At 39.7% G+C, this 13,093-nt stretch overlaps 1 protein-coding gene across 3 annotated transcripts in view; it reads right to left on the bottom strand.

Annotated features, from left to right (window-relative positions):
* CCNK (cyclin K) overlaps positions 1 to 13,093 on the bottom strand; it is a 31,229-nt gene that overhangs the window by 4,162 nt on the left and 13,974 nt on the right. For 2 of the 3 annotated variants that reach the window (XM_084631334.1, XM_084631336.1), the window contains 3 exons: positions 11,524 to 11,798; positions 1,699 to 1,732; positions 792 to 887 (listed from right to left, as the gene is read on the bottom strand). In XM_084631334.1, coding sequence (XP_084487460.1) covers positions 792 to 887; positions 1,699 to 1,732; positions 11,524 to 11,798 — 405 coding nt within the window. The remainder of the gene's footprint in view (positions 1 to 791; positions 888 to 1,698; positions 1,733 to 11,523; positions 11,799 to 13,093) is intronic. The other variant, XM_084631335.1, reaches the window with a different exon arrangement.

The raw sequence follows: 13,093 nt of genomic DNA, 5'->3' as shown, positions 1-13,093 counted from the left end.
ACTACTGTAAATAATTTATATAAATCTGATATGTGCATCATAGCTGCACATACCCACCTTCAAAAGAAATGCCCATTGTTTTATGACAGTGGAGAAACAGGATCTATTCACTATACTGAATTGTGGAGAAACCAGCCTCTATTCTATACTCAAATAGGTTACCAAGGGAGGTTGTGGAATCCCTGTCATTGGAGGTTTTTAAGAACAGGTTAGACAAATACCTGTCAAGGATGTTGTAGGTATCCCTTCAATTACAGGAGAACCTCTCAAGGTTTCTTCCAGCCCTACATTTTTATGATTCTAAATGTTTTCAGGTGCTTGGTAAGTTTCTTCACAGATTATCACAACTGGCACAGAATTCTTTGTAAACTTGAAGATTCAAGGTTACAAAGATAGCGTCCACTAAAGTTAACGGTGAAATCACAAGTCATAACCTTGCTTTTTCAATTAATATTTTAAAATTCCTTTTGGCCTGAAATTTCTCATAACTTGTCTTAAATCAGCTTTGATATTGTTACCTCTAACTAATCAAGTACTTAACCTCAAATATGGCAGATCATAAGAGACTGTTTGGGAGGTCCAGAGAAGTTTTCTGGCCACTATCTCACTTATGCACTCATTGTTCTAATTATACTATCAAATATTTCATCACCTTTCATACTACAATTAATATTATTCAAACCAACATGACACTTTTAGCCCATAGTAGCAAAAGAACAAGGTCAAGCACTCAACTCCAAAAGATCCAATAAGAACAGCATGCCAGGAAATAACTCTTAATAAAACCTTACCTGGAGGTGGGTGGACAGGCGGTATTGGTGGATGAGACGTCTCAATTTTAGGAATTTTAGATGGTGGTGGTTCTGAAAAAACAAATTTGGAAGCCCCTATCAACAAAAATGGAAGTTTAGTTATGGGTCCATCAGCATACTAAAACCGGAAATCCAGAATGGATTTTGGGAAAAGGATTATTTTATGATGTTTGTACTGTGCTGTGTACAATGGGGCCTGGACTTGTTTTCAGACTCCAGGCACTTCCGCAGTATGAAATTTAAATAATCTAACTGAAATCTAGCATCACACATGTTAGTTTATTATTAGGGTCTGTCCACAACTTTTAACAATGATTTTATAAATGGAGTCATGGTTACTTTACTACACAGCTAGAAAAAGAAAGAACTGGCCAAACTTGTCACATAGGCACAGTTAGGGTATACAGCAAAATAACTTTTACAAAGTAGATACTGGAAGACAATCATGTGTTGGCCTAACTTTCTGACACCAGAAAAACTTGGTTAACTGCCATAGTTACCAAGAATTAACTATGTTGTGTTTGGGTACAGACTGTAAGCCATGCCAATAATTGGCTACAAACATAAGTTATAATGGAGTTGGAGCTTTTATAATAGTAATTGTTAGTTTTACTGAGCAGCCTCTCTGTACAAGCATAAAGGGACTATGCTTTAAGAACAATTATACTGTACTTCCACAAACAAACAATTTTTTTAATTTTTTTAATTGGAAGGTCTATATTTAAGCCTGCATAATCAAGACCAAACAAACATGGTAATTTCTAGACTTAGAAGGAAACTAACCAAGCAATTTTAGAAGGTGCAGTGAATTAGTTATTCTGGCAAACAGTTTTGCTTATTAAAAAAGTGAAAGATAGAATATACATTAAAAAAATACAATATCTACCTGATGCCTTAGTTTCTTCTTTGGGAGATACAGCCTATTTAAAAAAAAAAATTCACATCAATCTCCAGAACTATACATTATAAAATCTGAATAATTCAAACATGAAAATGTAATTAGGAAACACATACTGTTAGTACTTATAGGATGCAGTTTATTAAGGCCTGGTATATGCACATGTTTTGCATCAATTTAATTAAGTCTGTTTCCAATTCGAGTGCAAGAACCGTGGTCTCGACAAGCCCTAAACCTTTTTTTTTTTTTAAACCGAAAGGCCTGTGATGTTCCAAAGCTTTTGAAAGAAACTCTACACACAAAGAACATTGAATCAGGCAATATGAAGCGGGTCATTTGATTTGGGTAGGAGAGTTAGTTGATGGTTAAAAACGTGAGAGTGTGAACAGACTGAAAAATGTACCGACTGTGTGTGAACACAGAGCTACCTTTGTAATTCTTGTCATTTAATATTTGCATCTAATTTAATTTATTTATAATCTACTGAAGAAGTATCATGGTCCAGTAGATGAAGTACTGACTGGGAAGTCGGGAGACGTGGGCTCTATTTTCTGACTCTGCCTCTGACTTGTAGTGTGAGCTTTGGCAAGTCACTTCACCTCTTTATACCTCAGTTACCCAGTCAGTAGGATAATGAAAAAAATATTTCCCTTTGTAAAGCACTTTAAAATCTTCAGGTAGAAAGCACTACGTAAGAGCCAAGTATTACTGAAACAGCACAGAACGTGGGCGCACACTAAATTCAGAGCGAATGAGAGGTTTTACAGACACGGAACATTCTACCACCAAAGTGGCTTGGCGTAGAAACTTCAAATTTATTTTCATTTGTCTGAATTCCTCTAAGTTCTATAAACTTTCTTGCAGACTAAAGTATACACTTGTAGGCTTCCTACCTATCCTGCACCACTGAACTAGCCATCTCAAGCCAATGGAGTTTAAGAAGTTCAGTAACTCTAACAGGAAATTAATGAACACACAAGCTTATCAAGAAATTAAATTCCTTAGCAGAACCAGCCAAGTTACAGAGCTCCTGTAAGAGCCACCAAAACTCCTGCACTAATACTTCATAAACACAGACAACTACTTTCCTGAAGTCTATCCTGAGCCATGCTGCCCTGTAAGTGGCAGTCTGCACTGTCTCCAAGACACAGCCAGGGATATTCTGCTTTCTCTAACCCTGCAAATACATTTCCTCCCAATAACTGCAGGATCTTGCCCAAAGAATTTAACTTGACTAGTGTCATTAAGTAAACATTGCAATTTCTTTGGAGTTGGAACTAAATTAAATTCTTTCCTACAGCTTACTGTAGGGGTAAATGATTCTATAACCTCATAAAAATGTTGTCTCTAGAGATTTGTAATAGGGCCAATACTGATATTATATAATTATTTTTGGAGTTCTAGGGTAACTAAACAGCTGCAACCAAAAAGCACAGAATTCAAGATCATTACATTATTTAATGGCTAAAGATCATCTTGTAAAATTTTTTAAATGAGGTCCATGAGTTAGAGGGAGTCTGGGAAAAACAGAATACAAACTTGTAAGTGCAATGAACCGTATGAACTGTAACAAACTATACCATATTTGCTAGCAGTAACTTCTTACTTTCCTGAGCCCCAATTGCTAGGGCTGTTAACTGTTCTGTCAGCGTATCCAGAATTTCAAGGTGGTTTTCTTATTATTTTGACAAGAATGTGCCAGTGAGGACAAAGGAGTGACCGTTATTTCAGCAAAAGCAGGTATATGTTAGAAGAGCTCCAATTTATGTCTCAAGACAAGGCTGTACACAGGTGCACTATAATTTGCATTGTTTTATTTAAATTCTTTGCTATCCTTCATTCTAGTAACTGAAGTAATATTCAGAGCCCCCTTCAACTTCTACCTTTTCTCCAAAGATTTATTTTGAATGTGTTCTAACTGCAGGTCTGCAAATCAAATTATAATTGCACACATAATTACTGAAAAGGGCACTAATTTTCATTTACCTTCATGATTGAGTGGAGTAAACAATTTTAAAATGGTAACATCTCCCACTCATGTTTAAATGATCCTGTAAAGTTTAGATACGTAAAAAATGAATAATACCAAATGATTAAGCAAAGGCAAAGTGTGGGAAGTTCATAAGCATACAGGATGTGTATCACTGTTTTCCTTACTACTTGTTGATTCTTTCAAAGTTATTTATTCCCTATGAAGTCTCATCAGCTTTGAGAGAGACTGATTCAAAACCATTTTTGTTTAACTGTATTACAAATTCAAAAGCATGAACATGCAAACAAAAACAGGTCAATCTGAAATGGAGTATTGTAAACTGGGTCAATCTGAAAGCAACTAAGTTTAGACAAATATAATGGAATTCTCAAAGGAGTTCATTTTTAACTTCCCTTTGATTATATGCAGTGGATCCCCTGGTAGGGATCAATTGGATATAATCAAAAAGAAGTTACCTACAAGCTTCGTAAAAGGCCCCTTTATTTCCAGTGCCCTGACTTCCTCCGCTTATCACTGGATTCCCTCTAGTCTAAAGGTGGGCAAACTATGGCCGTGGGACTGTCCTGCCCAGCCCCTGAACTCCCAGCAGGGGAGGCCTACCCCCACCCCTCCCCCGCTGTCCGCCATGGGCAGCACAGCTTGTGCCTGCCCACCTCTCAGGCTTTCCAGTAAGCCTGTCCTGCTGCTCTGAGCGGCATGGTCAGGGGGCGGGAGGGGTTGGATAAGGAGCAGGAGGTCCTGGGGGGCAGTTGGGTGGGGTGGAGGTGTGGGGGGGGCAGTCAGGAGATAGGGAGCAGGGGGTTGGATAGGGGGTAGGGTCCTGGGGGGGGTAGGGGCTGGGGGTCCCGAGAAGGGGCGGTCAGGGACAAGGAGCAGGGACAGGTGGATGGGTCAGGTGTCCCGGGGGGCCTGTCAGGGGGCAGGGGTGTGGATAGGGGTGGGGCAGTCAGGGGACAGGGAGCAGAGGGGGTTGGATAAGGAATGGGGTCCCAGGGGGGCGGTTGGGGCAGGGGGTCCCGGGAGGGGGCAGTCAGGGGACAAGGAGCAGCGGGGGTTGGATGGGTCAGAGGTTCTGAGGGGGGCAGTCAGGGGGCGGGAAGTGGGAGAGGTGGATGGGGGAGGGGGCCAAGCTGTTTGGTGAGGCACAGCATTCCCTACCCTGCCCTCCATACCGTTTCGCAACCCCGATGTGGCCCTCGGGCCAAAAAGTTTGCCCAACCCTGCTCTAGTCTAATTTTCATCCTCTCTACTCTACCTGAACTGATCAATCAAAAAAGTCACTAATGACACCTTCCTTTCCAAATCTAAGAGCCTGTGCTCCATTCTAATTCTCTTCTATGTGTCTGCTGCTGCTGCTGATACACACTACCCTTTTCTTCCGGAGGCCATCTCTTCCTTGGGTCCCTGACTAATCTCCTGGTTCACTTCCTGCCTTACTTAACCACCCTTTCAATGTTGCCTTCATTGAATCCTTGGTCCTGCTTCTTCTTTTTCTCTTGCATTCTCAACTCTTCCACCACTAGATATTTCCCCTCCTTGGGTAACCTCACCTACTCCAACTGTCTCATATTTCACATTTACCTCTCTAACCCTGACCTCTGTTCAGGCTCAAACTTCTTTTCCTGCCTCTCCCATATTTCACAACTGATGTCCTAATGCTATTCAAACTAAACAGGGCAAAAATGAACATCCCAACTTTCCTCCTAAAACTCCTGCCCCTCATCCCCTTTGATAATTCCACAACAGTCTATTATTGATGCTGGCAGCAAACTTAGGGTTTACTTTGACTTCTGCCCGGCATTGCCATATCTTGTGGTTTTATCACAAGACCCCCTACACCTGATGTTTCCTAAAGCTTCAGCTCCTGAAGTAATGCAAATGTAAGAATCTTTTTTTGGGGAGGGTTTTTTTAAGCCCTCATGCTTGTGGAACAAAGCTTGCTTGTTTTGTCACGCTGTCCCCATCCCCTCCCCCTGTCCCCAGAAGAATTTAGGAGTTTCAGTGGCATTTAGCGGACCTCTGCCATGCTTTGAAAAAAGCTTGCCATATAAATATTCCTCTATTCCCCTTTTGTTACTGAATTTCTCTTTAAGAGGGAATTATATACTGGTCATAGAAGACAGGTCACTACCCCTTCACTTTAGGGGTTTAGAGCAGTGGTTCTCAACCTTTTGGACTACTGTACCCCTTTCAGGAGTCTAATTTGTCTTGTATACCCCAAGCGTCACCCCAGGCTTTGACTTCAGCCCCACACAACAGGGCTTGGGCTTTCAGCCCTGGGCCCCAGTGAGTCTAACACTGGCCCTGGCAATGCCATTAAAACGAGCTTGCCCACAGTCTGAGAACTGCTGATATAATATATAGAAGAGTATAAACAAATCATTGTCTGTATGAAATTTTAGTTTGTATTGACTTCACCAGTGTTTTTAAAACAAGGCAAATATCGAGATGAGTTTATATATTCCCTAGAAGGCCTCCACATACCCCTGGTTAAGAATCACTGGTTTAGAGCAACTGAAATTATCGTCTGGCGTCCTGCCACGGTTGTCAAAATGTCTGAATGACTGATATATGAAATTATAAACATCGATAAGGGAAACCACCTAACACTAATTTAACACAAATTCCTTTATTAAATCCCATTTAAAGTAGTATTTATACAATTACTCTAAAAATGCCTAAAAAGCCTAATAAGCAATTTACTACAACCAACCAGTACCAAAACATTTATAAGCATTCGATCAAGAGGCTTACAAATGGGCGAGGCCCAGGGGTGCTTAAACCCATATTGATTGGCTCCAGCATGTCAGGCAGGTAACAGTAACAAACCCTTTAAGAGTTTACTTTTTATACCCATTAACAAACAAGTGAGGTCATTGCTTGCTGACTTCAGCTATAAATCAACTTGAGACAATTGATCCTTAGTTCCAGTCTTAATCCTCATAAGATTTACAGCCCCCTTTCTTCCCTTATCTTCTCCCCCACTCCTTGCTTACCAGCAGAACAGTGCGAAGACTTGGGCTGGTTTCTTTTAAGACAGTTTTTCTTTGTCTTGTTACTGCCTCTCTTTATTTTATTAGTTACTTTTGAAGCGATACATCCTGCCCACACTACTAGTAATACTACTTATTCTCACGACCTTCTTTTACTTGCTGAATGGGGCCCTCTTTACAACACACAGTATATCCTTAACCAAACTTAAGCTAACTTTAATTCTTTCATTTTACTCTTATCCTACTCTTATCCTTATCCTATGCCCGTTATAACATCCCTCTGTGTGGCAAGCATCCTCACTATCCCCTCCAAACCCTGTCTGAAAAATTTACTTTTGCCTTGCTTTCCACCACTGTTATCCACTCCTGTGCAGTCTAATTCCTCCACTTTGCCCTACTTCAGTCTGTGTTTAGGTATCAGAACGTATGATTTTCTTACTCTGTAATGACTTATTTGCCTTACTTCACATCCCTCCTTTCCCTTGGCTAGCCTCATTTCTGTTTAATTTAGATGGGACACCCTTGGGGGCAGGAAGCATGCCTTTAAATCTTTATAAAGCTCCATGCCAAGTTACAGCAAAATCTACATTGTGAATAAACTGTGAAATCACTAGCTTTCCATATCACACATATGCAAAGCAACAATAATTCCACTTTGCCAGGGTAGATGGGTATTAAAATGCAGAATAAAACTAGCAGATTAAGCAGCTTTAACTGATGCCAAATTATGATCCCACAATGTTTTAAATTCTTTATTAGCACCAAAGTGGCACACAAAATGAAAAGATCTTCCCTACATGTGAAATCAAAGAAGCCATTTTAAATCTGAAGTGATTCCCCTTGACCATCATGGAGATGACTTTTGAAGTTGTTTGCTCTAATTAGTCAAACGATCACTTCAAGCAGCAACCAAATTCCATTTTATTAGGTTACTCTGTATTTATTCACAAAGTCTAATCTTGCAAAAATAATTTCACCATGATGCCCCATCATCATGGATTAAGTGAAAGCAGCTGATGGAGGAGACAATTAACAAAATGGGTCAGACAAAATTTCACACACACAAGATCTGTGACTAGTTGTTTATGTAAAAGCAGTATGTACCAAGTGTCACCAAAGTGCTTTTTCCAATCACGTCAGTGAGTGTAATCTTTTTTCTTCAGTAAGTCACTGAAAATCCGTTTAACCATTCTTGAATGTAAGATGTTGCCTGTTACTAAAATCTGTCTATAGAAATTTATTTTAATTAGCTATTTAGTTGTGTTGCTGACCAATATCCCAAGTTCCATAGTAATATTATTTTCTAGTACAACACTTGAAGTTTGAGAAGAGTTCATCGACAGTTTTAAAATGAGGCAATTCTGCAACATACAACAGAATCTCAGAGTTATGAACTGACCAGTCAACCACACAACTCACTTGGAACTGGAAGTACAGTATGGTACCACATTAAATGAACTACTAAAAATATAAAGGGCAAATTTAAAAAGAGATTTGACAAGGTAAGGAAACTTTGTGCCTTTTTCATTTAAATTAAGATGGTTAAAAGCATCTTTTTTCTTCTGCATAGTAAAGTTTCAAAGTTGTATTAAGCCAATGTTCAGTTGTAAACTTTTGAAAGAACCACCATAACGTTTTGTTCAGAGTTACGAACATTTCAGAGTTATGAACAACCTCCATTCCAAAGATGTTTGTAACTCTGAGGTTCTATTGTACGTGCACCTGTATCTTTGAAAAAATTTACTTCTTCAATACAAATGTATCAGCCCCCAATAACATAGTTTAGTTTTACCATTTAAAGGTAGTTTTTCTCAGCAAAACAACAATGGGAGAGATTATTGGATATAGAGACCTTAATCAGCTGAATGTTCACAATTTAGAAGAGGTGCCAGATTTAGACAGACAGGCATTTGGAAAGGTTTTATAAATCAGGGACCAGCTCCTCAGCTGATGTAAATTGCCATATCTCCATTGTCTTCAATTGAGCTATGATGATTGACAAAGTGGAGCATCTGGCTATGAGGAATATACACATTTCTCCTATAATGTCTTAAGTGGCAGTCATGCAATTTCCTATTTACAGACACTGGTAGAATCTCTTAGTAAGGTTTAACTTAAAATGTTTTTGGGGCACAAACTATGAGTAAATCCTCTAAGTACTATGCATCTTATTGCTTCCAAGTCATGAATTTCCTAGCATGGAATAAATTTGGTACACAAAGCATAATCTGAGCTATTGCACTCTCCTGCCACAACTCCCACATCTTTACACCTCTAACTTTTTATAGGCTTTAAGCTTTTATAGGCTTTTTTAAAATCTTGCTCTACAAATTATCTGGGTTTATTAGTCTCCCTTCTGCATCCGTTTACACTCTAGGCTTCTGCTAGGTGGGCTCAGATACCGTTCTCATCAGATTTCCAACTAAGCAAGATCAAGCCTGCTTAATACTTATATGAGACTGAAGAAAACTCCAGGTGCTGCAGGAAATCATGCTGTTGATTCAGTAGCTATACCCTTGTTCCTCCAGAGTTAATTTATGAATTCATGCCTAAGCATGGGATTGGAAGCCTAAAGCTGCTGAAGATGCATCCTTTTAGGAAAGACCTAAAACAAATACCCAGACTATTTGGGGGAAGGGGGAGGAATACATTCTGGCTACCTAAAATTCCCCCTAAAGTTTCAATTGAATTTGGAATTCTTTATTTTCCATCTTTAACTACCATGTACTGCCAATGTGCAATGTTACAACAGTGCTGCCATGTTCCACTGCAGACATGGCTTTGTTTCAGCAGTAAATGACATTCTATGTAAAATCTAAGATTCCACAGACCTATGCATTCTTAACTTTTTCTGGCTGCTACCTCTATCTAGACTTTGGCACACTCCTCCTCAGCCCCAAATCTTTCACTGTATTGTCTGTTGCTTTTCTCCAGAGCTGCTACCTGCTGTTCTCTCCAAATCAAAGCTGCATTAGCCGTAATACGTCACAAGAAGACATTAAGAATTTATAAGAAAGAGGGGTGGGAACATCCTAAATAGCCCCAAAAAACAGATACCAGAGGCTCTAGTGTGAATAACGCACTTGTTATTTCACTGCTGTTTGAATAAATTATCAGAAACATAAATGCAATAGAGACAATAATTTAGTTAACTGCATATCAAATAGAGGTCCTTGACCCTGGAATGACTTTGGATAAGCGTGCAGCTGGAATACTTATGAGGTTTTGTCCATTGTGTAGGGTGTTTTCTTATTTTAAAAGAACAGATGATACAGAGCACAAGACATGGAATGCATAAAACTGTGTCTGTGAGATGAATTTTTTTTACATTAGCATGATGAAAATACGCAAAAAACTTAAGTGGTTTGTAATGGGGTGCTGCCCTCAAGCATGCCCCCTTGTGGCCCTGCATTACTCTTGGCACCTACTCAGGTTTTCAATTACAGGCAGGCCTCAGACTTAAGATATCATTGGTTCCTTACAATTGTGTCGTAAGTCGTAACTTGGAACGGCAATCTACTCTATTGTGGGACCAAGTGTTGCAAACTCAAAACCTACAGTCATAAGTCGAATCAGTGTGTCAATGCAGAAGTGTAGTAAGTGCCGTTTGTCTTAACTCGAACGTCGTAAAGTCGAGGTCAATCCAGAGTAGTTCAAAGCACACACCTGCTTCACTGGGGGGGGGGGGGGGTGAGTGTGTGTGCGGGGTGTCCTAGTTTATAAATTCTGTCTACAGAGTGTGACTTACTCCTTTAGTCACTCCCACTCCAGGTCCACAGAAGAGTCCTGGTAGGTTTTTACTGCCCCTGTTCAGGAAGCAACCCAGGCCCTTCCTTGAAGTTGGGTTGTATTTAAACAGTTTCTTTCCCTTTAAGACAGCAATCCTGAGCTGGGTTGTAATTTAGGTCAACTGCAGAGCCTTACACAGCTTCTCCTTCAGCTGGCTCCTTTCTCAAATTAGTTTCCAGCATCAAAGGGTTCAGCAGGCAAGCCTTCTGCCACTGCTGTCTTCCCTGCTATGAGAGAGAAGGTAGCATATATGCTCATCCAATTGGTTAGAGGAGAGGGGAGCCTTGTCCCCACCCTGCAGGACTCCCAGTGTAGGCCTTTAAGGAAACAGTGACAGGATTTCCCGTCCACTTATTTCCACTTATTCCTAGTACCACTTCCTCTCTACTAATATCTCCCAGGTCCTTGTATACATCAGATCTTTCAAAATCTTAAAGGGCCATGCCATATGATAGGGTAAGCTGACCTTGAGGTATCACTACCATTAAGGGACCAGACTATCCCATCAAGTGGTTCCACTCTGAAAATGCCTAAAAATGACACATCGGGGTTCCACGTTTCTTGAATCTCCAATTTTAAATAAAATATGCTCATTTTGGAAAAAAATGTAAACGGCCAATCCAGCAAACTCAGTCTAGTTTCTGAAAGTGAATTTGGGTTCTTCTTTTCTCATACATAGTCACTTATAACAAAAGTTCTACAGATCAAGTGATTTCATCTATAACACCTGGGCAAACTTACAGCCTTCAGTTGGTGGGCACTGGCATAACTGATTGGAACACAGTAAACCATTCTGTTGACAATGCACAAGACGTGCAGGCTCTGTGGTCCTGGTAGGCATTAAAAAAACCCAACTTATTTTGGTACTAAAATAAGCAGGCCTAAACTCAATAAACCAAGAAAAAAATCCAGCATGTAATAAGGTGATACTTTACAGTCTCTTTTCAGAGCATAACCATAATTTAGATTAAGCCAAGGAAACAACTGTTCCTGCTCTAAATAGAAATCTGCTCACCACTTATGTTCAGTTAAACTTACCGCTGGACGTTTAGCCTGCCTTGGAGGACTTGACTGAGGAGAGGGTTTCTTAGATTGTTGTGTTTGTTGCTGCTGTTGCTGTTGCACTGACTGCTGGGACTCTTTTTGCTGCTGTGACTGTGACTGCTCTGAACTTTGAGATTGCTGCGACTGTAGTACTGGAGGCATCTGAGGTGTAGACTGAAGGGATGGTGGCTGTTGCAGTTGGTGTGGAGTATGATGAGGCATTTGCTGTTTCCCTTGTGAGTACAGATCCAGGATCTGGTGACAGATATCTAACAAAAAGTCCAAAGTCCAAAAGGTTATACATTCCTAAAACAACGTAACAATATTGATAATCAGCTTGAAACCCTTTAAAGGGACACCGACATCAAAACAACATTTCTTGCTGAAAATATTTTACCTACTATTACAATACCTAAGATAAGTATCACTGTTCTTTTTTTCAATTTACTTTGTACATTTGCCAGGACTTTGTGTGTAGTCAGTTTCACTGTCATCCCTTTATAGCAAGTTTCTCTGACTGTGTGGGTCTTTCAAACAGTAGCAAAGGAGAGTGAAATATTTTTAAAGATAGGAAAACCTGACTGTGTAACCAAAGCAACCAGCGAGGACATTAAGGGAAAGGAGTGGCACCCTACTGAAGGAAGGAATTCTTGAGAATTCAGAATGAGAATGAATTCAGTTTTAACTCTGCCACAGATTTGCTGTGCGATAGATCTTGGGCAAATCACAATCTCTCTGGGTCTCAGCTTCCTTATTTATAAAATGGAAATAATCCTCCCCTCTCACTCTCGTCTATTTAGACTGTAATAACTTTGAGGCAGGGATTGTATTACCATGGCTATATACATAATCTAGTACAACAGGACCCCTATCTTGGTTGGAGCCTCTACATGCTAGTTAGCCAAAAATGGGTTGAAACTGTGAGTTGTTCTGTTCCTTTAAGGTATATTTAAACTTATTTTTCTTCTAATATTATTATTATTATTATTATACAGTTGTAATGACTCTGCATGTTGAGTACTAAGCCTACTTTTTATATTCACCTGTAGACTAAACTATCTAGCTCTTTGTGGAAGTTAAAAGTATGATTCGAGATAGGTTTTAGCAGCTGTTTTGGAAAAATGTCCTTCATGTTTTGTCTTTCCAGTGCCAAGAACAATTAGGTCTTGGATTCATGGCCTAAATAAATACTGAAACATCCAAACCTTCAAAAGATTCCTTAGTTAAGTTATTTGACTTCCAGAAGCCACTAGCCTTTGGAATGGGATACAAGCAATGTAGGATAAAAATGTGAACTACACACAGAGAAAGGGAGGAATGCAAGAACGCAGTTCCACAAGAAAATTATAACTCCCAATGAATATGAAGTGGTAGTGTCAGGTCAGACTGGGGACTACTATAGGTGTGGTAAAATGCTCTATTGCAGAGCTTCTGTTTTTCAGGATTTATTAAATTTAACTGGGGGGAGGGGTATTTTTAGCAACTTTTGAGTTTTACGTAGGTGTCCACAAATCCGGGGTTTTCAGGAAATTCTTTGTACATACTTTAATGAATAATGTATATA

This window comes from Lepidochelys olivacea, assembly GCF_965140295.1.
Source record: "Lepidochelys olivacea isolate rLepOli2 genome assembly, chromosome: 6".
Taxonomy (NCBI): Eukaryota; Metazoa; Chordata; order Testudines; family Cheloniidae; genus Lepidochelys; species Lepidochelys olivacea.
This window is presented reverse-complemented; position numbering and strand designations above follow the sequence as displayed.